The sequence below is a fragment of the Archocentrus centrarchus genome, chromosome 16 (genome assembly GCF_007364275.1).
Source record: "Archocentrus centrarchus isolate MPI-CPG fArcCen1 chromosome 16, fArcCen1, whole genome shotgun sequence".
In the NCBI taxonomy this organism is placed as follows: Eukaryota; Metazoa; Chordata; class Actinopteri; order Cichliformes; family Cichlidae; genus Archocentrus; species Archocentrus centrarchus.
The window spans coordinates 21,240,762-21,267,750 of record NC_044361.1 but is presented as its reverse complement, the minus strand read 5'-3'; the positions used below and the strand labels follow the sequence as shown (position 1 = coordinate 21,267,750).

General features: G+C 40.9%; 2 protein-coding genes across 14 annotated transcripts; both read right to left on the bottom strand.

Annotated features, from left to right (window-relative positions):
- Window positions 1-115: 115 nt before the first annotated feature.
- On the bottom strand, window positions 116-20,204 carry LOC115794198 (titin-like). 13 transcript variants are annotated; one of them, XM_030749564.1, is made up of 32 exons: window positions 19,985-20,204; window positions 19,194-19,478; window positions 18,958-19,062; window positions 18,706-18,824; window positions 18,232-18,450; window positions 17,943-18,030; window positions 17,379-17,531; window positions 17,061-17,158; window positions 16,571-16,743; window positions 16,344-16,463; window positions 15,503-15,736; window positions 14,013-15,023; window positions 13,478-13,705; window positions 13,166-13,345; window positions 12,852-13,028; window positions 12,493-12,699; window positions 12,227-12,403; window positions 11,948-12,097; window positions 11,635-11,829; window positions 11,385-11,522; window positions 10,868-11,077; window positions 10,591-10,782; window positions 9,763-9,968; window positions 9,470-9,538; window positions 9,313-9,357; window positions 8,578-8,640; window positions 7,118-7,297; window positions 3,385-3,771; window positions 2,793-2,915; window positions 2,445-2,564; window positions 2,292-2,372; window positions 116-1,903 (listed from the first exon to the last, which is right to left on the bottom strand). In XM_030749564.1, the coding sequence occupies exons 2-32, from the start codon at window positions 19,245-19,247 to the stop codon at window positions 1,874-1,876; spliced, it is 5,532 nt and encodes a 1,843-aa protein (XP_030605424.1). In that variant the 5' UTR covers window positions 19,248-19,478; window positions 19,985-20,204; the 3' UTR covers window positions 116-1,873. The 13 variants fall into 13 exon arrangements, with proteins under 13 accessions (XP_030605424.1, XP_030605432.1, XP_030605419.1 ...); XM_030749572.1 differs by lacking the exon at window positions 3,385-3,771; XM_030749559.1 differs by lacking the exon at window positions 19,985-20,204 and having other exon boundaries at window positions 12,227-12,400; window positions 19,194-19,398.
- Window positions 19,445-26,631, bottom strand: LOC115794033 (translation initiation factor IF-2-like). The gene is made up of 3 exons (XM_030749264.1): window positions 26,501-26,631; window positions 20,652-21,279; window positions 19,445-19,478 (listed from the first exon to the last, which is right to left on the bottom strand). Coding segments are annotated over exons 1-3 (663 nt in total). The 5' UTR covers window positions 26,502-26,631.
- Window positions 26,632-26,989: the final 358 nt, after the last annotated feature.

The window sequence follows — 26,989 nt, the reverse complement described above, 5'->3', positions numbered from 1 at the left end:
AGTTCAGTGTTGAACATCTGCTACAAAACTAGTCACACGAATTAAATATTTCTTACCAAGAGCTCATTTTCATTGTGGTGTGCTTCATTCATTAACAGCCCAAGAAAATGCAAAATAATGCATATTTTATTTTATTTCCATAAAAAGACAGGGATAAGTCACAAAGCAACATTATTTTCCATTGTCTAACAGCTATTTTTTCTTAATGTGAAACTATTTTTTAATTGAGGAAAAATTGCAGATGTGGTTGATTTTTAGCTATAATAACAATGGTTGGTTGTTTTTGTTTTTAAAGTTAAAAAAAAAATGCTTCCAAACGTGCTATCTAAAGAGAGTCTTAGATTTTCTTCTCTATGGAAAAGTACAGGAAAACAGCAAGTGAGAGCATCCTACTCAGACTATGTGGTTAAAAAAAAACAAAGCTTTACAAACTTGGTTGATAATGAATGCAGAGTTCAACATTGTGAAAGCCTGGAAACCAGCTTGTGTTGAAACATCACAATACATCAAATCACATGAAACAGTTCCTACTTTACAAATAAATTACTGTATAGTAGAACATGTAGAAAAAAGACAACTTATGTTCCTGTGAGAGGAAAAGCCACAATTATCAGGCAGCTGCCTTCATCTCTTACGTGCGTGGCTATTGTGACAGACAAGCCTTTCTATTTATTGACCTCACTTGACTGAACATACATGTACATTTACAATAGAGGTGGATAATAAATACATGGACATTCTTCATACAATCATACAGAGGTCTGTAGTCTTAGAATATCAAAACCTGAGATAAACAGACCAAAAAAACCTGTTAAAATCTTCATATCAACCAAATATGTTCAAAGCAAGTATGAATTCTATGACTGAACAAAACAGAGCTGAGCAGCGCTCTGCTGTCATCTGTGAGTTGTGAAAAGTAGAGAGAAACTTGGTGGACTACAAGAGGAAACGAATAAGAATGATTCAGGGTGTCAGGCAAGACGAGTCTTAAAGAGAGACCTCAAAATTCAGTAAACAGCACAATGGTAACCTACAATTTCATGAGCAGATATGAATAACTTAAAAACCTCACATTTGTACAAATACTATAAAAAGCATTACTTCTATAAAATAGAGAAATATTTCAAAATAGATCAATTTTTTTATTCAAACTTTACAAGAATATGTAGGCTACTGGTTCTTGGCTGGTTGGGGAAGAAAAGATTTAAGTTTTAATCTTTTTTTTTTTTTTTGTACCTGAGCAGTGAACAAAGCCAAACAAACTGTCCAAATCTGAGCAGAAAATATCTTTGTTCACATAATAATGTGAGGTATGTCATTTCATTAAAAAAAAAAAAGTGTCTCACCTGAATTAAATAGACAAAGAAACAACAACAACAAAAAAAAGAGTTCCCTTGAATGTGGTCTTAACGTTCCCCTAGCAGCACCATGGGAATAAATGCTGATGATGTCATCTAAACTACACTGGAAACAGTAAATTTGTAGAAAATCAATGTAAAAACCACTAGGAGAATGAAAGCATATAAAAGCAAATGGAACTTGAGATCACACAACTGCAAATGGTGGGATTTAGCCAATAAAAGTGTACTCGCTAGGTTTTTACAACACCAGGATGACACAAGCATTTGATCTGATCCGAGGACTGTGCAGCACTACCTACAACGAACAGCTCACCTGGAAAGAAAAACTGAACACAGATACTACTAAGAATTAATCTACGCTGTTATCAATCATTTTAGCTGCAGAGTTATACTGAAGGGGCGGGGGTTGTCCTGTTTTGTTTTTTTAAGATATGTGTGCGCAAATACAGCGTGGCAAGTGCTGGGGATGTCGGAGGCGTTGAGCCAAAGGAACAAGGAGGATTGTGGTTCAGTTACAATGCTGATGCTCCGCCATGCTTCTCCTGCAGGACAGACATGTTTACTTATATGATTTCAATGGATAAAGACAAAGTTGTCCATTTCATTAAGTGAAACAGTTAGATTTTTAGCCAGTTAAACTGGGAGGTTTGAGACTGCTCTCACAGCTTTATGTTAAATATAAAACTCCAGCTAGCAGCAAACAAGCTCAACTTGGAACAACTGCAATTAGTAAAAGCTGCTAGCCTTGAGCTCACTGCTCCCATCTAAGAAAATTTATGACATTCTGTACATTTACATTTTACATACAGATCAAACAAGATAGTATTATTTTTTTGTAGCTTTGTATTTAACAGACAAATTTAAAAGTAGTATCTAAAAGTATGGCGAGAACAAATACTGTTTTATGCTTAGAAGTCAAGTTTTTTGTACCTTATCTTGGTCAATGTCAGAGTCTGCAGTTATGACGATTCTCTTCTCCACACGAGTCTCTGAAGATCCACTTCTTACCACCTGCACAGTATTTGAGGGGCATGTAAAATCAAATAAAACAGAAAAGGCAAGAGCTTGATTTGCAGTGCTGACCTTTGAGATGTGAGTGGTAGTAGTAGTGACTGAGGTACCACTGGTGATCTCTGAGGTAATGGTCTGCGAACTGGACCCTGTTGAGCAATCTTTGTCCTCATCTGTCCCATCAACTGTCACCTGAAGGAAAGAAGACAAAAAAAGGGTCCAGTGAATAATCATTTCTAAGTTATGTGACCCCGAGCTTCCATCAAGGAAGGCGCAAGGCTGGTTCATTCTCAACATGGAGCCCCTGGCCTGGTCCTCCCAGACCTGCTTACTGTGAGCTTCCAAAGGCACCTTCACCAAGCAAACCTGACTGCCTATAGCTGAGACAGATCTGGGCTGAGCAGCTGCTGGGGCCCCTACCTTTGACGACTCATAGGTGAAGGTCTTAGTTGGGACGACAGGGACTTCTGTGGTGGAGATGCCACTGGGTAAGGGGCTGGAGACAGCTGTGATGGTGACAGTCTGCGTCTGCACCAGAGGGGGCTGTGAAATGGAGCACAGCCCCATGAGTGGCTGTTTAACCAGGCACTTTGCACCACAGCAAACATTTTATTTCACACCATACATTAGCCTTTTTAAATTTGATTTTTAACCAAATTTATTATATTTGAAGCAAAAGAATCAACGTGTAACTTCACTTCCCACCACCAATCATTCCAGAAAAAAACAGTGAATGCACGGCACAGGTGGACTGGAGAGATAATCAAAAGTAAGCTTGTTGTAGCAGAGGAGATAACCCACCACCATGGTTAAAACCTTAGCACACCACTGTGCAGCACCTCTGCAGCACCTTGAGTTCCATATGACAATGAAAAGCCCTTTCACACCAAACTGAATACCACCTTTACAAACTGAGACTTGTGAACCTGTAACGGTGCTGCAAAGGAGTGTGACAGCCAGAGGCCAAGCAGAGAATTAATCAGCATCACCCTGAGGGGAGTCAGGAGGCTACCTGGAAACAGCGTATGACCTGTGGACCATCACTCCAGAAATAGGAAGCTGGGGAAGATCCAACTATCCTCCCAGAGTCCTCTGACAGTCCGGGACACGATCCTCCTTCTTCCAGGATCACATCTAAAGCTTTACAGGAGGAATCAAAGGAAGGAGGCAGCTGTGCCATTTCCACCTCTACGATTGGCACCAAGTTCGTCTCAGATGCTACAACCTCATGATCACGTGACTCTTTCTCAACAGGGGTTTTATGGACTTCGACACGCTCAGGTTCACTCTTGTTGCTCACAGTGGGAATGGGTACGCCTGAAAAGCCCAAACTACTGCTGGTTTCCTCGTGTGCAGTCTCTGTGACTGAACCATTGCATAGGGGACTAATGCACACACTCTACAAGAGACATAAAATAATCACTATGTGAAGTATTTCCAGCTGAAATTATAAAAATGTTTGCATGCAAGCTAAAAATATGTACATAGAGTGGATTAGAGAACACAAAGTATTAGTTTTATGAGGTACTGCAGATACTGTGGTTATCTAATGGCACTTATATAACAAAATCAGCACTGTTGTAATGCCACAGCTTGACAACACTACAGGCAATGTACCACACATTTACAAAAGGACACACTCATATGTACGCATCTACATGATGCATGCATAGCAGTTGACCAATTTATATGAATGGTAACAAATTTATGGCATACCTTTCATCAATAAATATAATGTATGTCATGATTAAATTCTTCTGTTTAAAATTGAAGAGGAAGAAATCACAATATGAAAAGTTAAAAGAAACTGACTTTTATATGAAATAATTCACCTCTGTAAATGGAAATAAGAACCATATGATCTTTATATGGAATGGCTTTTATTCTTTGGTCAATGTTGATTGTCAAAAAGTCATGCAACAAGGAATCTCTTGCAGCTGCTACATACTCCCTTTCCAAATACTGGTGAAGGACAGACAAGTTATTAAGAATAACAATTAAGCTGCCTCAAGAAATACTATCATGTGAAAGGGTTCTGATAAATTCGCCATTAACAAGACTGCTATTTTCTGGTGCACGTGTGCTCAGGGGAAAAGTCACAGTGGTCAGCTTATTTAAAGACACTACCGAAAGACTACTGATAATATAAATGTACCTCATCATGTGTATAAAAGCAGGCTCAAAGTGATACGGTCAGACATTAAAAACCTCCAGATAAAAGTCAGAAGTTGTATTTGTAAAAGTCCAAAAGACGTGACAGAAAATGCAAACAGCAGTGTGAGTTATCATTTCCAGTCCTGATCAGTCTTTGGAGAAGGAGAGAGGTCTGTTTCTGGTTGGAGAAACCAGCAGAACTGTGCCGCAGTAGGAACCAAGGAATCAAAGTCTTAACAGTTCAACTGGAAGCCTGAAAAAAAGGGCAGCTTCTCAAGTGTAGCAGAGGATGAGAGATGAAGAATGCTGGAGCGATGTTGCAGAGGAAGCAAAAGGAAGGAGAAGAGAAGAAGAGAAAGCTAGAGGTTGATGGGTAGATGGGCAGGGTGCGGTCTCCATGGGTCACATTCACACCTGTGTGGGGCTTCCGCAGGGTTGAGACGAGCCCTCAGCTGCGTTTGGAGTAGAAGTCTAGCAGGGGGCCGCGCGGAAGGCGGATGACAAACTGACGGGAAGGAGGAGGAGGAGCAGGAGGAGGAGGAGGAGGAAAGAGAGATGAGAGGGAGGAATTTTAAAATATAATGAGCTGAATTTGTCAAAGCCAAATTTGTGCAACAACTGATAAAAAGATAACATTTTCAAGCCTTTATTATAAGAAACCAGATTTTGGTCATTTTTGGTTTCAGAGCATGGAAACATTACATGCATTTTAACATGCATTTTATATGTTTCTATGACAACAAACTTTTTTTTTTTTTTTTGTGTGAAAAGACAGAAAAATCATCCACACTTGCAGTAGCTTATTTAAAACAGGATACATCTCGTACATACTATGAGCTGAACCATCTCATCAGCTAGAGTGTAAATTTTGCCAATACACATTTACACTGGGTAAACAAAATGACAAAGTGCCTTGGAAAATTGATTCAAATAATATGACTCCAGGTAAACAATGAAGCAGTCATATGTTTTGTTGACTCATACACTTTGTACAAATGTTGTGTTTTATTTCCAAACTGCTCACTGTAAGCGGGCCGTAGTTAGCTCCAGAATTTGCTGGACAAAGACACAATGTTTATGGTTTTGCGTCTGTACACCATCGCAGTTGATTTTACAACTTCATCTGTTTCACCTGTCCAAAGATTTTTTTTTTTTCAGAACTGTTCATCTTTTAGATGTTTTCTGGCAAATTCTAACCTGGCCTTTCTGTTCTTGAGTAGTCGAGATTGTCGATTTGATTGGGTTTGTTATCTCTCTGATAGGTTTATTTTGGTTTTTCAGCCTGATGATGGCCTCACTCACTGCCTCACATCTAAACTTACAGTGAAAAGCTAGAAAATATAAATTCAACACTTTGAAGTAACTTCTGATATTATGTCTTCTCCATGAAATAACAAGGGAACAGTCTTCACCAGGCCATGGAAATGCTTGTCAATCAATTTTCCAATAATTTTGAGACTGAAAATGGAGGACTGTGCATAAGAATGGCTGTAATTCCTAAACAGTTAATGTTATACTTTTGTAAAATCCCTTAAAGATGAAAATGTGCACTTTAATCATATGTTGATTGTTTGATTTAATATCCACTTTGAAACTATAAAAATCATCTTTCTCCAACAAATTATGGACCTAACTGTACGTGTTTCTATGAAAACTTGAATGGATACTGAGTGCAACTAGATTGGAACTGAGTTTCCACCTCATTGAAAAGCTTCCATCATACTAAATACTGTAATTCAAATTGAAAAGTATCTACTCATGTCAGTAATAATAATGTTAAATCAGTCGTTTGGTAAATAATTTTTCAGCATTCTCGCAGAGTTGCGTAATAATTGCTGATACAACTGTGAATGAGGCTTCGTCTCTTCATCGAAAACCAACGAATGTTCGGAGAAAGCAGCAGCAAAATAAAAAGGTGGAAGCGGCATAAAAGAAAGTAAGCAAAGGAAAAATGAAGGCATTAAAAGAAGAAAGTAAGCTCAGATATGAAGGGGGAGGCAGCGAAAAGGGGAAAGGGTAAATACTGCTTAGCGTCAGCACGTGCAAAACCTCTCGAAGGTGGTCGCCTTTAAGTCATGCAGCAAATCTTTAAAAGTCAGGTCTGTCAGTCATGCAATACAAACATGTCGGGGGTTCAGAGGCATCCAATGCAGGTCAGATTCAGACCAAGTGAGATCTCAGAAAGTGGAAAACCTGTCCCAAAGATGCCTCATACACATCAGTCTTTTATGTGAAAGAGCAAATGTACAATTCAACAAGTCCAGCTGCATTCTTCATACACATTCATGTGTTGCATACCACATGCCATCACCTCAAATACATGCATACACAAACTGCCAAAACTGTCGCTAGCTGGAAGAGCCTGAATGACTCCTCTATGAATATATATTCATCACAGTCAACACTGAAATTTCACAAAATAATTTGTTTTTAAATACTACTCAAACACAAGGAATAAGACAGAACTGGCACACCTAGTGATTTCAGATCATCTTAATTAGTTCAATTAAAATGTTGTTATTAATATTTTTTCTCAAACTCTTGAACTGAGACTAAATGAACTAAAAGAACTGGTTTTGTCCCAGACTTACCCCGTCTGCGCTGGGCAGAGGTTGACCGTTGATTCCCAGGGTGCGGAAAGGAGAGTGTGTGGACAGGCGCTTGTCCCATTCACTCAGCCTGGGCTCTGGGACCGCCTCCATGAAGTTTCTCTTCAGCTCACTGATGCTGGCATGATGCCTGAGCAGGTCCTCCTGAGGCTTATCGAACTCCTATACAGAGGGAAGCCGAGATGGGAAAGACATTGCGGTTGGGGGAGGAAGGACACAGGAAAGAGGGCACGGGGCAGTGTGCCAGACGGAGAAAGAAAACAATACAAGGACAAAAAGTACATGGAGGTTGGAGGGGAAGGGAGAGGACGTATTGGAAGAGAGGGAAAGATTAACACAAAAAAAAGTCAGTTTTTTGTTTTTTTTGCTCTTCTTGTGCAATTTTGGTTGGCTTTTTGATGATTAAATAAGCAGAAGCAGGGTTAATGTGATTCTAAGTGAACATAAATTAGGAGGGCCCATTAAATTGTGCTTTCTTTAAAAATCATCAGTGACTCTTTTCAAAATGCAAATTAAGCCTGGCAGCTGATTCATGAGAGCAGAGCTGGAGCCACGGTTTATCAAGTTGATTAATATTTCGAGCCATTTGGAGCTGGGTGGGTAGAAGGTATAAACTGTACAGCATAACATTAAGCATCTAATGTCACGGCATTAGGCTTGCAGTGAAACGTTAAGAAAAGAGGCTGCAAATCAAAGAGGTGGTGACAGCAGACACTGTAAAAGCTGTTGAAGATGAAGGCTCAGTCGAAATGAAATCCTGTTCATTTAAGACAAATGAACAACAATAGAAGTGCTGATTTGGCAACATTTAGCACCAAGTTGATCTTTATAGACAACCGCAAGACATGATGATCTCACAGAACATACTGCAAAATACTGAACTGTAAATCATGAGCCGGTGTGGTGCTAAAGAGCAACTTAATGGTAAGTGTTTCTCCAAATGCCATTTCTTCCATATACAACACAGCAAAGGGTTGTTTTCTTTTTTTTTTTATGTTCATTTCCACAGGCAAAAGAATCATTTGCATAATTGCTGAAAAAAATTAAATGCATTGCTAGCAAGTTGGAAAATGAGATGAAAGACAGATCAAAAGCAGGAACAGGAGAATACTGATGATCTAAAATAAATAAGACCTGAGTTGGATTGAACCTTGCCATTAAAAAGAAAAATAGTTCGACTGTTCTTAGACTTTAGTGCATCACCTACACTATACTTTTTTTTTTTTTTTTGCAAGTTCAACAGCACTCTCCTGAATCAACCAGATCAGAGTTGGTTGCCACATACAAACACACATTTTTCATGTAATCTACAGCCGGTCATTAACGCCGATGCGAAAAAGTGTGAATCATGCCACATGCAAGCGTGATATTAAACAGCAGCTGGTGTGCTAAAGAGCAAGAAAATACAGCTGGAGACCGCCGTCTCCAGAAGGGATACAAACCTCCAACATTAATTGGCTATGTCTGATATATATTGAGTCACCCTCAATTTTCTTAGTTCTTTTCTGTGAAAAATGAAAAGAACAAATAAAGGGTGGGTTTGTTTCAGTTTCCCCTATATGCTGGCATCAAATGGCTACACCTCAAACATGCACACTATGGGATTCACTACAGTGTTAAGACAACAGAGAAAATAAGAGCTGTAAGGAGTGCATGCAAAGTTGTTTTTGGGGTATGTGACCATACAGGACAAAACTGCACTACACTAACAAAGCAAAGAACATAAGGCTCCAGAGGACTGACTTAAGATTTCTATTCTTGTAATGAGAAAAGGAAAAGAATGATGGAGTGACAAAAATGTGATAAAACACCAATTACCATGCCTCTTTTGGTGCATTTAATAAATAATCATGCATGTGTGCATTCCAGTGTTAAGAACAGCAAGCAATGAGAAGAAATGATGTAATTCTTTCAACTTTTTAAAACAGCCAGTAAGTGTAAAAGTACTCTGAGTCTCTGAAACTGTTTGCAGTCTATCCACTGTTACATTTTCTACCTCTTAAAAAATACATTTCATGTGCATCGAACCTGATGTAGGTTTCATTTACGACCTAGTTGTATAGAAGCACAACATGAGAAGAGGGTGAAAATTAGTCTCTTGGATGAGAAGCTCTGTATCATCAAAATGGAGGTGGAGAAATGGCTACGGTAACATGTACAGCGCTAGGAAATCTGACCTTTCGCATTCGCACCACCTCCGTGCTCGTCGTCTCAGACTCGTGCTACCCCGGGGAGGAGAGAGGAACACGTGTTAGCATCTCCTGAATGTCGGCTTTAACACTCACATCTCAACCATGGTGAAAGCACATCTTGTGACATGTTTCTAACACTAACCTGGATGTCCCCATTCATGGTGGATATCAGTGATGAGTCTACTTCTCTCTGGTCCCTCCACACTGCTGGCTACAGCAGCAAGAGAGACACAGTTCACACTCAGATACAGAGAGCAAGCTCTGATAACTATTTTAGCAAAAGTCAAGCATTTACAAAAAGTAATTTTTTCTTAGATTTATCAGACTAATTATACTAGTGAGTTACTATGAGGGCACAACATTTGTTTAACTTTCTTTTTTTGCTGGACTTCCCTGCAAATGATATTGCCAACATGTAAAACGATGATTGAATACCTTGACATCAGCCCCGGCTTCGATTTTTGAAGGCTCCACAGCTTCTACGGTGACCTGGAGCTTTCGTTCCTCCTGGCGGCTGGTTTTAATTGGAGTGGAGGTTTGGGGCTGGTCAATAGGGGCCATGGGAATTCCTGCCTCCATCAGAGCAGTTTGGGAGAAGACCGGAGCACTGACTGGACGTGTGCCCCTCTGCGTGCTTGCAGCTAGACAAAAATGCAGACAAAATGGAAGTGAATAAAAGTATATGTGTTTTAGCACCAAGCAGAGTGTGGGTGCAGAGTATTATGCACACTGGACATGAATAAAATGCACACGGAAACAGCTATAGCATAAAAATCCAATCATAACAGGTATAGCATACTTAGCCTCAATAGATAAATGCAATGCTGCAAGGGTATACTGTACCTCATTTGTTTCCTGTACTCTCATTTAAAAAGACAAGCACACGTAAGGACGTGCTGTGGGCCAGAAGCAGATGTCCACAAAGTGGAATGAAAGTAAAAGCGGTTCTTGTTATAGTCCAAGGCTCGGGATGCAAAAGCAGACGGTGTTAGGCTGCAAAAAGGCATGAAGCTAAATGAGGTCGAGCCAGTGAAATGCTGACATTAAGAAAGCATTATTTTGTCAATCTGCAAAGCAAAGTCAAAGGTCCTTGAATAATGACAAATGCGGATTGCCCCTGTGGACACACAATAAGCCAGTGTGTCCCGTGCAGAGGCTGCAACTGTTAGGAATGAGTGGTTTTATGAAGCGAACAAGGCATGACCATGTGTGAGTTTGTTTATCCGGCAAAAAAAAAAAAAAAAACACAAGTTAAAAAAATACCTGACTCTTTGAGATCACCATCTAGTAGAACAAACCAATTATCACTGACACGTGTACGTGAGATTTGTTGTCTTTCTTCCAGGAGCCGTTTCTCAAACTGCGGCCTCGTCTCAGAAACGACAATCTTTGTCGTGGCCACAGCCGCTGGAACTGTAACCTGTGCTGGGAGCCGCTCGTGCTCTAGGACAGCGACTAATACAAACACACAACCAGGTATTACTCACCATAGCAAGAAATGTTTGTATGTGTTGGTGGACAAAGTTCCTTGGGATTCTACCTGATTTCTTAGGTGGCATATCCAGAAGAATGAACCAATCATCTTCCACCTCTCTCACTGCTGGATGTGGCTGCACCACATCCTGCTGCTGCTCCTGCTGCCACATTCTCTCCACTACGGTCATTCTCTGTTGCACTCTTTCCTCTATGACTGTAAACTCTTTAGCAGGCCTTACTTCAGGATACACGTGAATACGTTCATCCACAGCCGCTAACACAGAGTGAAGAAGAAAAACTAAAATGAGATCTGCAGGAGGGTAAGCTATTTCCTCAACTTAAGCATAAAAAAACAGGCTGACATCAATGCATATGCTTTGGCTATACCTAAAAATCTTAAATCACGATTTTCCTCCAACAAACTGTACCACCATACAGCCCTGGTATAATTAGGCTGGTTTAGTGTTTCTGTATGAGTTTATACTGTGCTCCTAGTACAAGATTAAATATCTAGATGCCATGTTATTCAGTCTGATTCCAACTCCTAGCAAAGCCACACAGCTGTACAAACAGCAGAATACCTGGGACTTTTCCTGCTACATCTAGCAGCACAAACCAGTCATCAGCCACTTTTCTTGCTTCTCTTGGTTCAATCTCTACCATCGCCACAGGTGGTCTCACATCTTCCATGATCTTCACTCTTGGTTCACGGGCTGCCACTGCATCACCAATAGGTTCAACCGCAGCAACAAACACAGAAGCATAAACATAAATAATGATGCAAATTTTTTTAAGCATGGTGTACCCTGACCATTTGGCAATGAAATGTACCTGGTGGTACGAGCACAGGCTTTTCAAACAGGACAAACCAATCATCTTCTCTCTCTGAGAATGATGCCATTTGGCTCGCTCTAATTTCAGACAGACTTGTCCTGTCTTGCCTGTCATCCACACCAATTACTGTCTTCTTCCATGTTTCAGTCACCTCAACCCCAAAGGTCGTCTTCATATCTGGAACAATCTCAGCTGGAGTAAACGGCACAGACAGAATCAAAGAAGCTGAGTGATGCTGGTTACATCCTAAAAGCAAGTTAAAGGTCTCAGAATCTAATATTTGAGAGTGAACTCTGAATTTACTGTATACCTGCTGGTTTTATGACTGCACTTTCACGCGCAGTACCAAACAAAACAAACCAGTCATCCTCCCTCTGTGGCAGCGGCTGGGAAGGCTGTGGTCTAATCTGGTCAATCTGAAGCAGTTTCTGCTCTGTACTTTTCACTTCAGTTGGAACATCTGGATAGATTTGAGTTTGCAGCAACACAGAAATTGCAAAACAAAATTTAGACTTCAACTCCGGCTACTGTCAAATACAAGATAATCTTTTGTTATGGTGATGAAAGGACATTTGCAAGCTCCAGGTACCTAGAGGCACATAGGAAGTCGGCTCTGGAATAACTTGCTTGGGAGGCTTTGCTTCCTTTTTCTCCATCTCAGCATCCTCAACTACAAGCTCCCGCCTGAAATCGACTGCCTCTGCTTCAGTCAAAGCAGAAATGCTCTCCTTGGGATAAGCCTCAACATACTCAGCCATGGAAACTACTAATAAAGAGAATGAAGGCGCACTGTAAGACACTTGAGGCAAAAGTGAATGAAGAAACAACAGGAGCATGAGGGAAAATGTGCTGTACCTGGTGGTACAAACGATGGTTCTCTAACAGGAACATCCAGCAGCAAAAACCAGTCATCTCTCTCTCTTACAGTCTGTGCTACTACTTGCTTTTCTGTCAGCATTTGTTTTGCATCTTCTACTAAAAGGTCAACTCTTCTTTCTTTCTGCTCAACAGCTGTACCTTCAATCAGAGAGACACGTTCTTCTGAGGGTGCTGCAAAATGCTCTGCGAAGGCGACCAAAAAGAAGAGGTAAAAAGAAAAACCACTCAGACTCTATGGACAGTGGGGACTTTAACCAATAAGAGCATCTGCAATGCTTTGAATAACTGATTCTGCTAAAAAGCTGTGAGCCAACACCGGGGATTTTTGTGAATACCTGGTGGTGATGATGTTTCTCTTGGAGGAACATCCAGTAACACAAACCAGTCATCGACTCTTTCTGTCACTGGCTGTTGGATTTCGTGTAGATACTTCGATGCCTCTTCTATTACCCCTCTCTCGTCAGTTATTATTTCTTTACTCTCTTCCATGTCAGTTTCTCCCATCAAAGTAACTGGTAAATAGAGTCAGGAGAGGTGTCTTTTATCACCAACACTAACATGCAATTCTTTCATGAGCAAGCACGGATAAAATAAAGCACAATGGAGCCAAAGTTTGAAAAAAAAAAGACACTGAGGATTTAAGCAGTACCTGGTGGTACATAAAGCGTTTTTCTTGGAGTAACATCCAGCAACACAAACCAGTCATCACGTCTTTCTGTCACTGGCTGTTGGATTTCTTGTAGGTATCTCGAGGCCTCTTCTATTACCTCTCTCTCTTCAGTTACTATTTCTTTACTCTCTTCCATGTCAGTTCTGCCCATCAAAGTAACTGGTAAATAGAGTCAGGAGAGGCGTCTTTTATCACCAACACTAACATGCAATTCTTTCATAAGCAAGCACGGATAAAATAAAGCACATGGAGCCAAAGTTTTTAAAAAAAGGGAACGGATTTCAGCAGTACCTGGTGGCACATAAAGCGTTTCTCTGGGAATAACATCCAGCAACACAAACCAGTCATCAACCCGTTCAGTGTTGCTCTGTGGTTGCGGGATCACTGCCGTACGCCATACTTCCTCTTCTCGTACTTTCCTCTCCTCTAGGTAAAGCTCTGTTTTCTCAAGTGTTTTTATTTCATTCGTAGGATTGAAATAATCATCCTTATCCACTCGAGCTTGTTCCACAGCAGCAACTATTTGCGAGAGTAAAGACAGACTATTTGAACACGGCAGAAAACAAGTACCGAAATAAGAAACACTGGGCAGTGGATGGGAGGTTAATCTCACTTTAAAAAAAGCCAGTATGTTAATCCAAAGTCCAGTCTATCATACACCTCACTGTAGAAGTCAAATTCAAAGACAAGAGCAAAACAAAAACCTAGTTGGTTAATATAACGTTAGTATTTTGGCACATTATCGCTCTCTTTATGTCATTCAGTGATATTAGAATATTAGAGATTAGTAAACATCTAACGCTGACTGCGCAATAACATACTGTACCTGGTGGTTTGTATGGAGGATGGTCTAAAAGTATGAACCAATCATCACCATCTTCCACCTGAGACTGACCCTCTGACCTCTCTGTAACCTCTCTCTGTGACCTCTCCTCTATAACTTCCACTTTACGCTGTATTTCCTGTTTTTCTAACGTCTCCTTTGACATCACACCAGACAGTACCTGCACTTCTTCCATATTTTCCTGCTGCTGTCCCCCCTCTTGTACAATAGTCACTACCTTCTTAGTCCTACGCTCAACTATCTTGTATCCTTCTACAGCAACATCTGGAGAGGCAAACCTCTCCTCCACCTCATCTTGCCACTCCTTTTCTATTTGGCGCAGTTTCTCTCTAAAGCTATCATCTAACAGGCTCTCATCCGTCAGCTCTTTTTCACTCTCCTGCTGTTCTAACTGTTCTTCCAATTCATCCATTCCACCCTCTTCTGTATTTATTCTACTCACTGATTTCCTCACCACCATTTTCGTTATACCTTTGGCTTGGATCAACAGTTTCTGCTCCAAATCGCTCTCTTCTTCTCTTAACCTTTCTACTACATCCTCCTCCACTTCTCTTTCACTTTCCTCTTCAGGCAGCAAGTCTTTTAAAAACACCTGTTTTATCTGTTCTTCCAATTCATCCACTTCACCCGCTTCTGTATCTATTCTACTCACAGATTTCCTCACCACCTTTTTTGTTACACCTTTGGTCTGGATTAGCTGTTTCTGCTCCAAATTTCTCTCTTCTTTTTTTAATTTTTCTACCACTTCCTTCCCCAGCTCTTCCTCAACTACATCCTGAATTCTCTCTGCCATTTGATCCATTTCTTGCAGCCTTTCCTCCAAGTCCCTCACTTCCCTCAGTCTTCCTTCTAAAACATACGCCTCTGTAGCTGCCTCTACCAACATCACTGTTTCCCGCATCCCCCTGATGGCCTCCTCAGTGGTTAGTTGCTGTTCTTCCACACTTTTGCCCTGCTCCTCTTCCTGAAGCTGGAACTGGGTTATGGGGGAGACTGGAAAAGTGATACAATAAACTATGTAAGTGTAGTAAAATTGGATTTGTGCAGCAGGCTATTTCTTTACTAACTGTTTTCCAAAAACAAAAAAAATTGCAGGTTTTTGCACAAACCCAACAAAGAAAGTTTTTTTTTTGTTTTGTTTTTTAGGTTTTTCAAAATGCTCAGGGGAAGACAAGCTGAAGAGTCAAAGTTCAGGAACCAATCATCTTGCTACATCACAGTTGATTGCAGCAGAGCTCTAATTTCAGCTGATATCAGAAAACAATGTGCAACGTTTTTGTAACAAGTGATCAAACACCAGCAAACCTCGAACAACTGAAAACAAAGGGCCACATGGAGCCACATGCCTGGTTTCTTATTGGATGGTGCAGTCTGCATACAGTATGGTAGCAGCATGCATAAAAGTGCGTACTGGCCTTAATGTAGATTCATGATATTTGACACTATATAATATGCATTTTAAATGTAGATACCTGGCTGTTTATCAAAATCAAAGGGTGGGACAACTGGAAAAGAAGTTTGACGATCCAGAAGACTAGACCATTCTCGTTCCTCTCTCCTCTGCTGCTGATCATCAGTTTCCAGCTCCTGCCAGGTCTGAGTGACCGTCTGGGTAATGGTTTGAGAACCAGTAGCCCCAGCCTCTGTGTGAAAAGTATTCCCCTCCTTCCAGGACTGAGAGAAATTCTGTTCAAATTCCCTTCCGGCTGTGAAGACATGATGAAGTGATGCCAGTTACGTAAAGGTTTTGCTGCTGAGATGACGACCACTGTGAATGCTTCACAGCGCTTCAAGCAAACAAGATGTCAAGCTTTTGTGAGTCCAGTAAGGCAAAGTTAGTATAAAAATGAATGAAAGATGCTTCTTATACTTCAGAACAGAAACAGGTTCCACATGTAACCTGTTTTAATGATGACCACTGGAGCAGTTATGAGGGAGGTCAGTCAGTTAAGAGGTTAAACATGAAGTTACACGCTGTGAGCAAATGAAAGCGGTTGTGCAACACACTTTAAGTGCAAACTCATGAAATGCAAAAAAAGAAAGGAAAAAAAAAAAGCAGAACAAGAGCCTTAAGACTAGAAATGTCTGTTCAGAGTTAAGTTTGTTGGGAAATTTACTCTACTCTGAAGTCACACCAGGGAAAGTACAGGGTATGCGACACTTCCCACTTTCCAGATAAGCTAACTGTGCTGAACAGCAACAGTTTCGCTGGTATGAAAGCAAACAAACCAGAATGGATGCAAAAAGATCCTATGAAGCAGCCTGCGAGTAGGAAGTATGCCAAAAGGCATCATTTCAGATACTTCCCAGTACCTGTGAATTCGGGAGAAGGCTGGGGTCTGTCAGAAACCATCAACTCTGACCAGTCATCAGCCTCAGTCCTGGCTGATTCTGAAAGTAGATGCATCAACTGGAGAGTCTCATCTCCAGCTGCTAGAGCAAAACAATTTAGAGGGCAGCTTATTGAACCCGCGGTTGATTGCAGGATGCACATGTGACGAAGCAATGACTTCAACAAGAGTTCACACACTCAAACATACCTCCGTCTAGGTTACGAGACAGCCTCTTGCTTGCAGATCGGGTGAAGCGAGGTGCTGGGCGGTCAATCATGGAGCTCGCCTCGCGGGTCTGGGCCTGAGTACGACCGCTGTACCTGAACTTAGAGCCCAAGACAAGGAAGCGACGTGAAGAGGGAGGCTCCACTGTTGAAACCCTGAGCAAGAGATACAATAATTAAATTTTTACTCACACACTATTTAATCAATTTGACCATTTCATGAACGCTAGGAATTATAAATCCTGCATTGTTACTGTTATGTATCAAGGTTAGCAACATGTTGAGATTTATCTTATTAAGCACACAAAAGCTTTAAGGGTATTCAGCTTCCCCTCTGTGGTTAAACTGCCATAGAGCCAAATATAGGGCTTAAGGTGGAGTGAGAAGTTAGCCAATTAACTAGAGGACAGGGAGGACCTAAGAATGAATTCTGCTGCCAGGCATCAAAGTGTCACTAAGAATCAAACTGTTACCTGAAGAAGGTATGATGTTCAACACAAACTTTCCACAGCTTCTTTGAGGCTTTGTAGTTGGGCAGTTTGAAACCAATGGTGCTTTCATACTGCTCTTGCTAAAAGATCAGAAAGAAAAGTCAGACTTAATGATTTCATGTTGATAACTGGAATGATGCTCGTTAAATAAACCACTCTGAAACGCAGTTTTTTATGTTAAAAAAAATTATAATTGAATGATATTGAAAAACCTGAATTTCTCTTATATGGGTGTGAATGGAGTAAAACAACATGAAAATCAATATAAGACAAACATCCAAACTCCATTAACTGATTTACCTCTGATGGTCTGATTTTGATAAAAAAGCTGCTCCGTTTATAAGAGATCTTGAGCACTTTGGGCCAAGGAAAACGGTTGATCCTCAGCTTGTCCTTGTAAACCATCAGGCCACTGGAGCAAACACCCAACATAATGTCAACACCATCCAGATCCTGCGTGCAAAAAAAAAAAAAAACAGGATGGAACATTTACACCCATCACAAAACACCACCAGCTTAGACTTACAATAAACAGTCACTGGGGGGCAGACTTTCTCACAAAATAAGAACATAGTTGAGGTCATGGAGTTTAAAACGTTTTTAATCTCTCCCTTTTTTTCCAAAAAGGGGGCTGACATCGATTTTATAACTAAATCTGGATGCTACTGATTTGATACAAAGATGATAATGTAACAAAATTTAAAGAGATTTACGAAAAAAAATGAATGGGAAAATGCATACTTCCACTGTGGCATATTTCCATGATAAAAAATCTGGACCACACATTAACCAGGAAGAGCATCCATCCAAACAGGTAAAATAATTCAGAAAAACAAAACAAAACAAAACAAAAAAAAACCATACCTTGGCTTGGTGCAGGTCAACTCCGTACATGGCAAGTTTCTTAGCATTTTCCAGAAACAGCCTGTCGGCCTGGGCTGGACTCATTGACCTGAAAACACACATGAAAAGGTTCAATTCAAAGACACGTTTCATTGTCAAGCTCATTTTAAAGCCAAATAATCTTCAAGAGGTTTTGAAAATAAATTAACGCTGGTTAAAATGTATGTACTTGGACTTAAATGAGCACAGTAAAAACAGCGCTGTGTGGACAACGCCATCACTATTTATTTCAATCACACTCCTTAATGACCTGTATGTGCGGTGCAGATCCATCACTTTTTCCTCCAGCTCTTTGCTCTGTCCAGGGGCCAGGTTCAAATCTTTAACGTAGTCTGTTCCATGGAGCTCAGGGTCATACTCTCCGAGCTCTGACTGGGCTGTGTAGGAGCCCAGCAGGGACAGTGTGACAAAGGAACAGGGAAGAACACCACGCATAATGTCCTTCCTCAGCTGGAGACATAGAAAGTACCTGGAGAAGATGTGAAAGGAAAACAGAAGTTAATCTACAAAAGATTTTTTTTTCAATTTTCTTGAGAGTTAATTGAGACCACTCTCATTTCAGTAGAGTAATGGGCGGTTAACTTAGCTTAGCACTAAAAATGGAAGCTGGGTTTAAACAACTAGCCTGGCTCTGTCCAAACCTAAAGAAAGCTGTCTACACACAATGCAAAAAGCTTCCTTTAGCCTCATCTCGATCCAGTCCTTTAACTTGATGCGCACTCACCTGGTCAGGTCTTCAATAAACTGTGCCGGATCAGGGGGGTAGAACTTCACGTTGAATGTAAACTCATAAACAGCACCTGACACCTGTTTCCGGATCTCTTTGGTGGGTTCCAACCATGTCTGAAAAAAATTTGTGGAAAAAAAAAAAAAAAAAGAAAGAAAGAAAAATGCTCACATTTTTTGTCAATGTAATTTATATTATCCAGTTATGCTCCTAATAATTAAAACTACAGAAGGGTAAAAACCATCTTACCTTGCTGGCTGGGGTTTCCCAATGAGCAAGGCCAAAGTAATCTTTCTCCAGCAGGTTGATGTGGTCACACACCCTTGTAAAAAGTTCTTGGCCTTTGGCATGTTTCTAAATGAGAAAGGAAGATGCGGAAACAGGGCAAGAGATCCTTGAGTTCCTCTGTTTATCTGGATCCACAGGATCACATAAAAACAACAGAACATTGTTTTTGTTTTTTTGGGGGGGGGGGTGTCACTTACATCAAGTTCACACTCAAACTGAGTGTCGTCCAGTAGGCTGACTTTGCACTGCATGGTCTTCTGACGTTTGGAGCCTTTAGCCTCTTCAGTCTTCTTTTCTGTCTTTTCTTTGACGGGCTTCTCTTTCTTTGCCTGCTCTTTTGCCGTTTCCTCTCCTTTGATCGCCTCTTCCTTTTCTGCAGGTTCTTCCACTTTTTCCTCCGTGTCCTCCTTTTTCACTTCTTCTACTTCTTCTATTTCAGGCTCCTTTATCACAGCCTCTTCCTTGTGTTCCTCTTGGGCTGGCTAAAATAGTCAAAGCAAGACAATTACCTAAGTATGTCACACAGAATGTGGGAGACATTAGAAGGAGCACTTTACTAAGGCAGTACTCAAATACTCCAGCACAAATCCAGCTGTTGATACTAGCGTTAGTTAAAAACAGCACGGGTCATCATTGTTTCAGAGCAAGCTTTGAGCCCAAGTTCAGCCACGAGTGCCTTTTGAGAACCAAGCAGCATTTTGACCGGGTTGAGAACTCAATGTTATAAAGCATCATATGTATTTTTATCAGTTGCTTTAACTTTTTGCCCCAGATATGGCACACCAGTCTTTTTAATCAGCAGAAACACATGGATTCGATCCTCTGCATTAGCATAGGTCTGTTTAAGTGGACGTTTTTTTGACCATTAGACAAAACTGGGCTTGGAAACAAGGTGGTATTGATGCTCTCATCTAAATCTTAGCAACAAAGTCTGAAGGAAGATTTAAGAACAGTTACGCTTACTAAGATTGTTAGGATTTGCACTCACCTGCGCCTCTGTGCTGCTTATTGAGTGCTGATCAGCAGCCTGTTCAATGTCTGGTTCAGTTTTAAGCTCAGGCTCAGGAGCAGCAATCGGTGCTTTCACCTGCTCCTCACTTGGCCCTTTCACTTCTTTCACTTCCTTCTCCTCCTCCTCCTTTCCTTTGCTCTTTCCCTTCTCTTTTTTCTTCTCTTTTTCCTCTTCCTTCTTCTGCTTTTCTTCTGGCTTTGCCTCTTCCCCTTCTTTCTCCTTCTTCTTTGCCTCTTCTTTCACCTTCTCCTCTTCTTTTTTCTTTAGCTCCTCTTTTGGTTTTCCCTCTTCCTTCTTTTTAGCTTTTTCCTCCTCTTTCTTCTTTGCTTTCTCAGCTTCTCTGGATTTTTCTTCTTCTTTCTTCTTTGCCTTTTCCTCTTCTCTCTTTTTTATCCTCTCTTCTTCCTCTGCTTTCCTTTTTGCTTTCTCCTCTTCTTTTTTCTTCAACTTTTCCTCTTTTTCTTTTTTCTTTGCCACCTTCTTGTCAACTTTTTCTTCCTCCTTCTTTCCAACGTCTGCCCCCTTGCCTTTGACCTCAGCGGTTTGCTTCTTTTCTTCTTCTTTTTTCTCCAGTTTTTTCTCCTCCTTTTCTACAGTCTGCTGTGTTTGTTCTTCCTTTTTTTGCTCCTCTTTTTCTGTCAACTTTTCCTCTTCCTTTGCTGTCTCCTCCTTTTTCACTTTTCCTTCATCCTTTTCTTCTACTTTCTTCTTGGCATCCTTCTTTTTCTTTTTACTGCCCTTCTTCTCTACTTTTTCTTCCACTTTCTTTTTCTCTTCCTTTGGTTCTACTTTGTCTTCTTTCTTTTTCACTTCTTTCACCTCTGGTTTTTCCTCCTCTGCTTTAGCCTCCTTCTCTTCACTTTTTCCCTCTTCCACCTTCTCCTCTTCTTTCTTATCTGCTTTTTCCTCTTTGTCCGCCTTTTCGTCTTTGGCTTTTTCTGCCTCAAACACCTCTTCCTCGGAGCACTGTGAGCGGCGTTTGAGGAAAGAGGAGAAGAGACGAGAAAGGCCTTTACCGGCAGAAGTCCTGGTACGAGGCTTTAGCTGATCCTCCTCAGGGGAGGTCGCTGCATCGGAAGGCCCAGGCTCAGTCCCCTGCTCCTGGGCCTTTTTGCTCGACTGCTCCCCCTCTGGCTCAGATGCTGCTGCCGCCTCTGTCTTCTGCTTGTTCTCTGGTTCGGGTTCGGGCTCGGGCTCAGCACCACTGGTCTTCTGCTTGCCCTCGGTGTCTGCTTCAGTCACAGCAGTTGCCTCTGTTGTCATGGTCACCACTGTGAAGGTGAAACAGAAGGGAGTCAGAGATGAAGAAAGGTCACAGTGAGTGTGACGTGTCCTGAATGGATCTGCTTAGAAAAGAACAAACAAGGTCATGAGCACTAGGTGCAGAAAACTTATAACTTAATTTAGACATACGACAGTTCTGGAACAACAGTTCAGAAAAAATACATTTTAGGCCTTTTTTAAATACCTCTTTTATAGTTATATAAACTACAAAACTGGAATTAATCCACAACTTTAGCCACAACGTTTGTTGAACTTTATCTACACTTACAATCAGTTTGCACTGCCAGTGGATCAGATATTTTATTTTATGATGCAGATAGGATTATTTCTGCCCGTTCCTCCTTATTTTCTCTCTGGCTCATTCTCTAATCAAACGCAATTAACAATAAGCAAATTTTTTTACAGTAATTTACATTGTTGCTCATTACTAGCTGCCTACTCTTAAGCTGTAACAGCCTTATTCCAGGAAACATGGAGCCAACTGCCACCTACAGACTGCACTGTGACTCAAACACACATATGTATTTACACATGGATAAACATCATTTCATCACACAATAACCCTCCTTGTTGAAGAGTGTTTCTCTGTCTGCATGGAGTTCTCACAACAGGCTCATTAAAGCTCACTGACACAAAGGAGGCATTCTGCTCCGGATTTGCCTATTAGCACTGTCTACACAGCAAGCATGCCTGGCTCTTCAACTCACACACGCCCCTCATGCTTGGGTCATCCAAGACACTGAAACAAAGTGATATGACAATAAAGACTATAAAATGAGATAAATAAGCCAATAAATTATTAATATTTATCACAGATAAACTGTTCTGTTCTGTATAGTATTATTTTTATATATGTCAGCTAGGAATGACTAAATAAACCACTTGATTACTCACATGATTTCAACTAATTTAGCAAATCTAGATTTTTGTGCCCATCTCATTTCACCTCTCGCCCTTTTCAACCCCACTCACTTGGAGAAGACGGCTGCCAATATGTGACAGCGCAAGCGTACCTGCCCATATTATTATGATCAAATGATATTACTTGCAGTGACAGTATGTGGGCCTTTTAATGAACACAACTTTGATCCACTGGGGTGGCAGCATGAGGACAGATCTGGTATATTTAGAAACCAACCAGCAGATTTAAATCCCACAGGGGACTAAAATAAACTGCAGGTATTATGCAATCACACAAAGGCCTCACCTAAGCAAGTTACAATCACTCACATCACAATCAATTCCTAATTTCAGGGATGCCGATATGCAAGCTCTCTCCAAACTAGGTCTTGTCTGACTGGTGACTAATGTGGCTGTGTTTTTGTCTCGTCCATATGTAGTTCAAGTCCCACACTGCACTGGGTTGAGCGGGGGAGGGGAAATGCTAGACGGGCAGACGGGCCAATCTTCCAGATGCACAGGGCCGCCCCATTGGGTGCAGCCTGGAACTCTATACCGTGCACTTCCCAGTGGCACTGCAGGACAGCAGGAGAGGAGGAGGGGGTACACACAAGACCAAATCCTCTTTAGCCCTCCCATTGTTTGTGTCCAGTGACCAATAACTGTGCTGAACACTATAACTAATCCTGCCTACCCTTCCCCCCACAAGACCCCCCATAGGGCTATTCCCTAGGTCACCACACACACATGCACACATATGCACATACACACACATATACACTGGTATGCATCAATGCTCACAGTCTCCTTTGGGTCTTTCAGTGCTCTGTCATCTCAATTCTGATTGTCAGAAAGCAGACATGCTCCTAATGGACCAGCTGAGCTTGTGTCTGCTGCCTCCTCCATTTTGTGTTGCCTATCTAACATCTCTGCTGTCAGCCAGCTGAGCAGGCCCAACCCGCATCCTGACCAATTGAGACAGCGACAGCCACACCACAGGATCTGTCAATTGACTAGTAATTTCTAGTGATGTGACGACTATTTCTTCCTCTTACATGTGGATCTAAATGGATGAAATGTTGCTCTCCTGAGGAAAAAAAAATGCCCTCGATACCTCATAATTAATGTCTCTAATGAGTTAAATTATAGATGAAGTAGGCCACCCTCTAGCACAAGTGAGCTGCTGGATCAGGTGTGAACTCAGGACTGGAGTCGAAAGAGGAGGTGATTTAAAGTTTATTTCACGTTTAATTCAACTGGATGGTCCCGCAAGATTATTTCAATTTTGAAAAGAGTTGATATGATTCAGTGAATTTGACTTAGAGAAAAATACATTACATATGCTTTAATATACTCGTCTCATTAGAATGATTATTTGAATGGATGCAAACTCAATTACCTAATCAAAAAAAAAAAACTCTTAATTCTTCATTACTCTCAGTCTCCAAAAATATATTTTTACAAATATGTCTCGCTACTAAAACCTTCATATTATTTGCCAGTGATGCTGCAGCACCGCTGTGTACATGTGTAATGAAATGAAAGGAGAGGGCTGAATGAAGAAGAGCTTGCAGAGACAGAGAAGGAGGAGGTATAGTATATAAATAGCAACGTGTGCGCAAGAAGCAGGCACTCATTAGTTGGTCTTTACAGACGACCTCATATCTTCCTGTTCACAACACATGTGTATACATGTGGGCACGCACGCACACAATTCCTCTCAGAGCCCAATTTTTCAAAATGGATTTAATCTGAATGAGTACGCTGGCCCTTTGTTACCAGCACTGGCCACTGGCTTAAAACGAGAGCTTTCCAAAATAACTGTAACGACGTATGAATACTAGAACATAACGAAAGCATGTTTCCTGGGCACTGACAGTAGGCTTAAGGAATTAGAAGGAGTTTAGAGTTAATCAGCCCCCAAGTGACCAAGTGAGATTATCTCTATCTACCTGCCTACAGTATCTCTCTCACTGTCTCCCTCCACTCTGACTCGCCAGCTCAGTGTTCCTTGTCGTGCATGCATCTGTATGTGTATGTGTGCGTGTGTGTGTGTGCGCGAGAAAAAGAAAAGCTGGCAGAAGCACAGTGGTGAGCCGCTGTGCTGATTCATGGTTTTATGTGGAGCCCCGCCCACCTGGCTGAAAATCAACAGAAATGAACTAAAGGCCAAGATATCAGTCCCCCGGCCACATGGTGGCTCCTATTAACCTCTCCAAGCAAACAGAGGCACACATGACAACATACACGCTAACACGTGCCCCGCCAAACTATTCATGTTCGGTTAACATAGAAGCCTGCCTAGCAACACCATGAATACAAACGCACAGGCAGGGATTTATAATATTTAATATTTATACTGCTCATACATACTTTTTTTAGAATGATCATGAGATAAACGTAGACTGACTCTTACAACAAGTTAATTGTAGCAATTATGGATTCTGGACCCAACCTCTTGTGTGAAGGACCCTCAAACAAAAGGTATTGGCTTACAACGGTTTATTTTAGTCCGGCTATCTGCGTAAACCTATCCCAAACCCAGTGCCACACTGATCAATACACACAGATGGTGTCTGTGAGTGCTGTGCTGTAACATGAACCGACATGGGAAAACAATGAAATACCATGATTGATTTACTGCGGCTACCCTGAAAGCAATTTAGAAACCATTTCCAACATTACCTCAGCTGCAGCCTATTGAAGTAATAGTATTTATGTACATTACTGCACATTATGAAAGAAGGCTTCTCTCGACGAGAAATACAGATACATTATATGATTCAGAATCAGTACTTTGTTATTATTCTATATTTCTATATTTAAGAGAAAAAATATATATATAATTTGAATTATTTGTGAAAAGATTATGTTAAATTCATTTTTACTTGGTGTTTAATATTCAAATTCATTTTCCTAACTGATCAAGAAAGGAGCAAATGACTCTAAGGGACGTCCAGTATAGTCTGCTCCCTATTTAGTAATGCTCATACAACAGAGTAGTAGTCTAACTGCTCGAATGCATCATAACTCCCAAAAGAGGATTAACATCAGCAGGCTCTTCTGGGACCTGGATGACCTCACGCTCACGCAGAAAGACCAAAAACATCCTTCGGTATCACTTCAGCAGCTTCATGTCCACAACGCTGCTGATTCAGCAGTGCAGGAGACCCCGAGCACCCAGGTCTTATCTGTTATTTTTAACCTCTGTGTTTACCTCCGCTGCTCATGTAAGCACTTGCCAGTTCTGCTGCATTAGCTCAGCCCCTGACTCTCCCTCATCCTTCCTACGTCACATCTGCAGCGCTTCATAAAAGATTATCTGACTATATATATTCAGCAGTATCATCAATGGAGATGAGGCTTATTGGATGAGTTGCTCTGATGTGCACAGACAGGAACAGATAAACACTCACACATGAAGCCTTCTGGCAAAGATGGATATTTTTAACCCGTAATATACTCCTCACGGGGTAGGAGCAAGTCGTGTCAGACATAAAATGAAATCCAAAGCAGAGCCGTCTCTGAAGCAGCACGATACGAGCAACAACATAAAACAATCTTAACAGGCACATTTGTGAAACACGCCTTAGAGGACTGACAGCTACAATAGCATCATCAGCAGTAATTCCCATTTCACGTATGATTTTGAAGACTCAAACATGACAGCCATCCTCATGCATCACAGAAAACACTTTTAAACATCTCTAGTGCCGATACTTTAGGTGAAGAGGAGTCATTGTTAGACAAAAAAAAACAAAAAAAAAACACTAAGTTTAATAGAAAATATGTTTTACTTGTATTTTTTTTTATCATTTATGGGTATTTATCAGATTAAAAATAATATTTCACAATGACTATAATAAAGGCTGCATAGAGTCTTTATAAAGAGTTTTCCTGAAACATCCAAACGCGCCCTCTTTTAGCAGGGCCATAACCTGCATGTCCATTCATTTTTATTTATTTATTTATTTTACACAAAACAACAACACATCACCGCCTCCGGACTACTGTTAATTTTTAAAGATGCTGCAACACTGTTTGTTTTTTTTTTTAACTAAATAATACGCGAGCTAAATTATTTCGTTAATAACTGCGTTTATGAATGATCGTTTAATATGCTCTAAATTGTAACTTTTTTCTTTTTTTTTTTTTTTTTTGGAAACAGTTACGGCTGTATTAAACCTACGTGCCAGGGTATTTAAACAATCTGTGTACGAAAATGGCGCCGAATGTGCAACAAAACAAACACACACCAAGTCATCTCCACCGCCCGAGGAATGCGAATCTTAAACGTGGCTTACCTACTCTAGGATCAGCATCAAGGAGGAAACGAAGCGCGCAAAGACGGACAAAACGCTATATTCCGCGCGTTTACACGAGACACAATGTTGAGGAGCGACACATGCTTTGTTGTGCTTGAAGGTGTCCGACGCTCGTAAAGGGGTGGAGTCTCACGCCGAGGCTTGGGCTCGAGTTGAGCGAATGAGCAGCAACCGGCGTGGCTTACAAACGCACGCCAAAGGCGGAGGAGATGGACACAACTTTCCTGTAACGGTGACTGGGATGATACAGCCTCACTCCAAAAAATGTTTAATTTAATGTTAAAAAAAAAAAAAAAAACTGCATAACTATGACGCCTGGAAAATTCTGCTGCTCTTAAATTTTGCTCATCTTTGACATATTTAGTATGACTGTATGGGTTTGCCAAGTAAAAATACATATTTTTATTAAATTCACTATATCGGTATAATATATTGATCCCATTTAAAAACCGAAGTATGGGGTGAAGCAGCT

Excerpts from the sequence above, each read along its gene's own strand:
- LOC115794198 (XM_030749564.1), bottom strand. The coding sequence starts at position 19,247 with ATGCAGTGCAAAGTCAGCCTACTGGACGACACTCAGTTTGAGTGTGAA. Across the intron at positions 18,031-18,231 it reads GATCTGCACCGCACATACAG|GTCAATGAGTCCAGCCCAGG; the intron begins GTCATTAAGGAG and ends GTGTGTTTTCAG. Across the intron at positions 11,078-11,384 it reads TGTAGCAGGAAAAGTCCCAG|CGGCTGTGGATGAACGTATT; the intron begins GTATTCTGCTGT and ends ACTCTGTGTTAG.
- LOC115794033 (XM_030749264.1), bottom strand. Across the intron at positions 19,479-20,651 it reads ACAGCAAAGGAAGAGGAAAA|CCAGCCCAAGAGGAACACAA; the intron begins GTTGACAGAAAA and ends TGACTATTTTAG.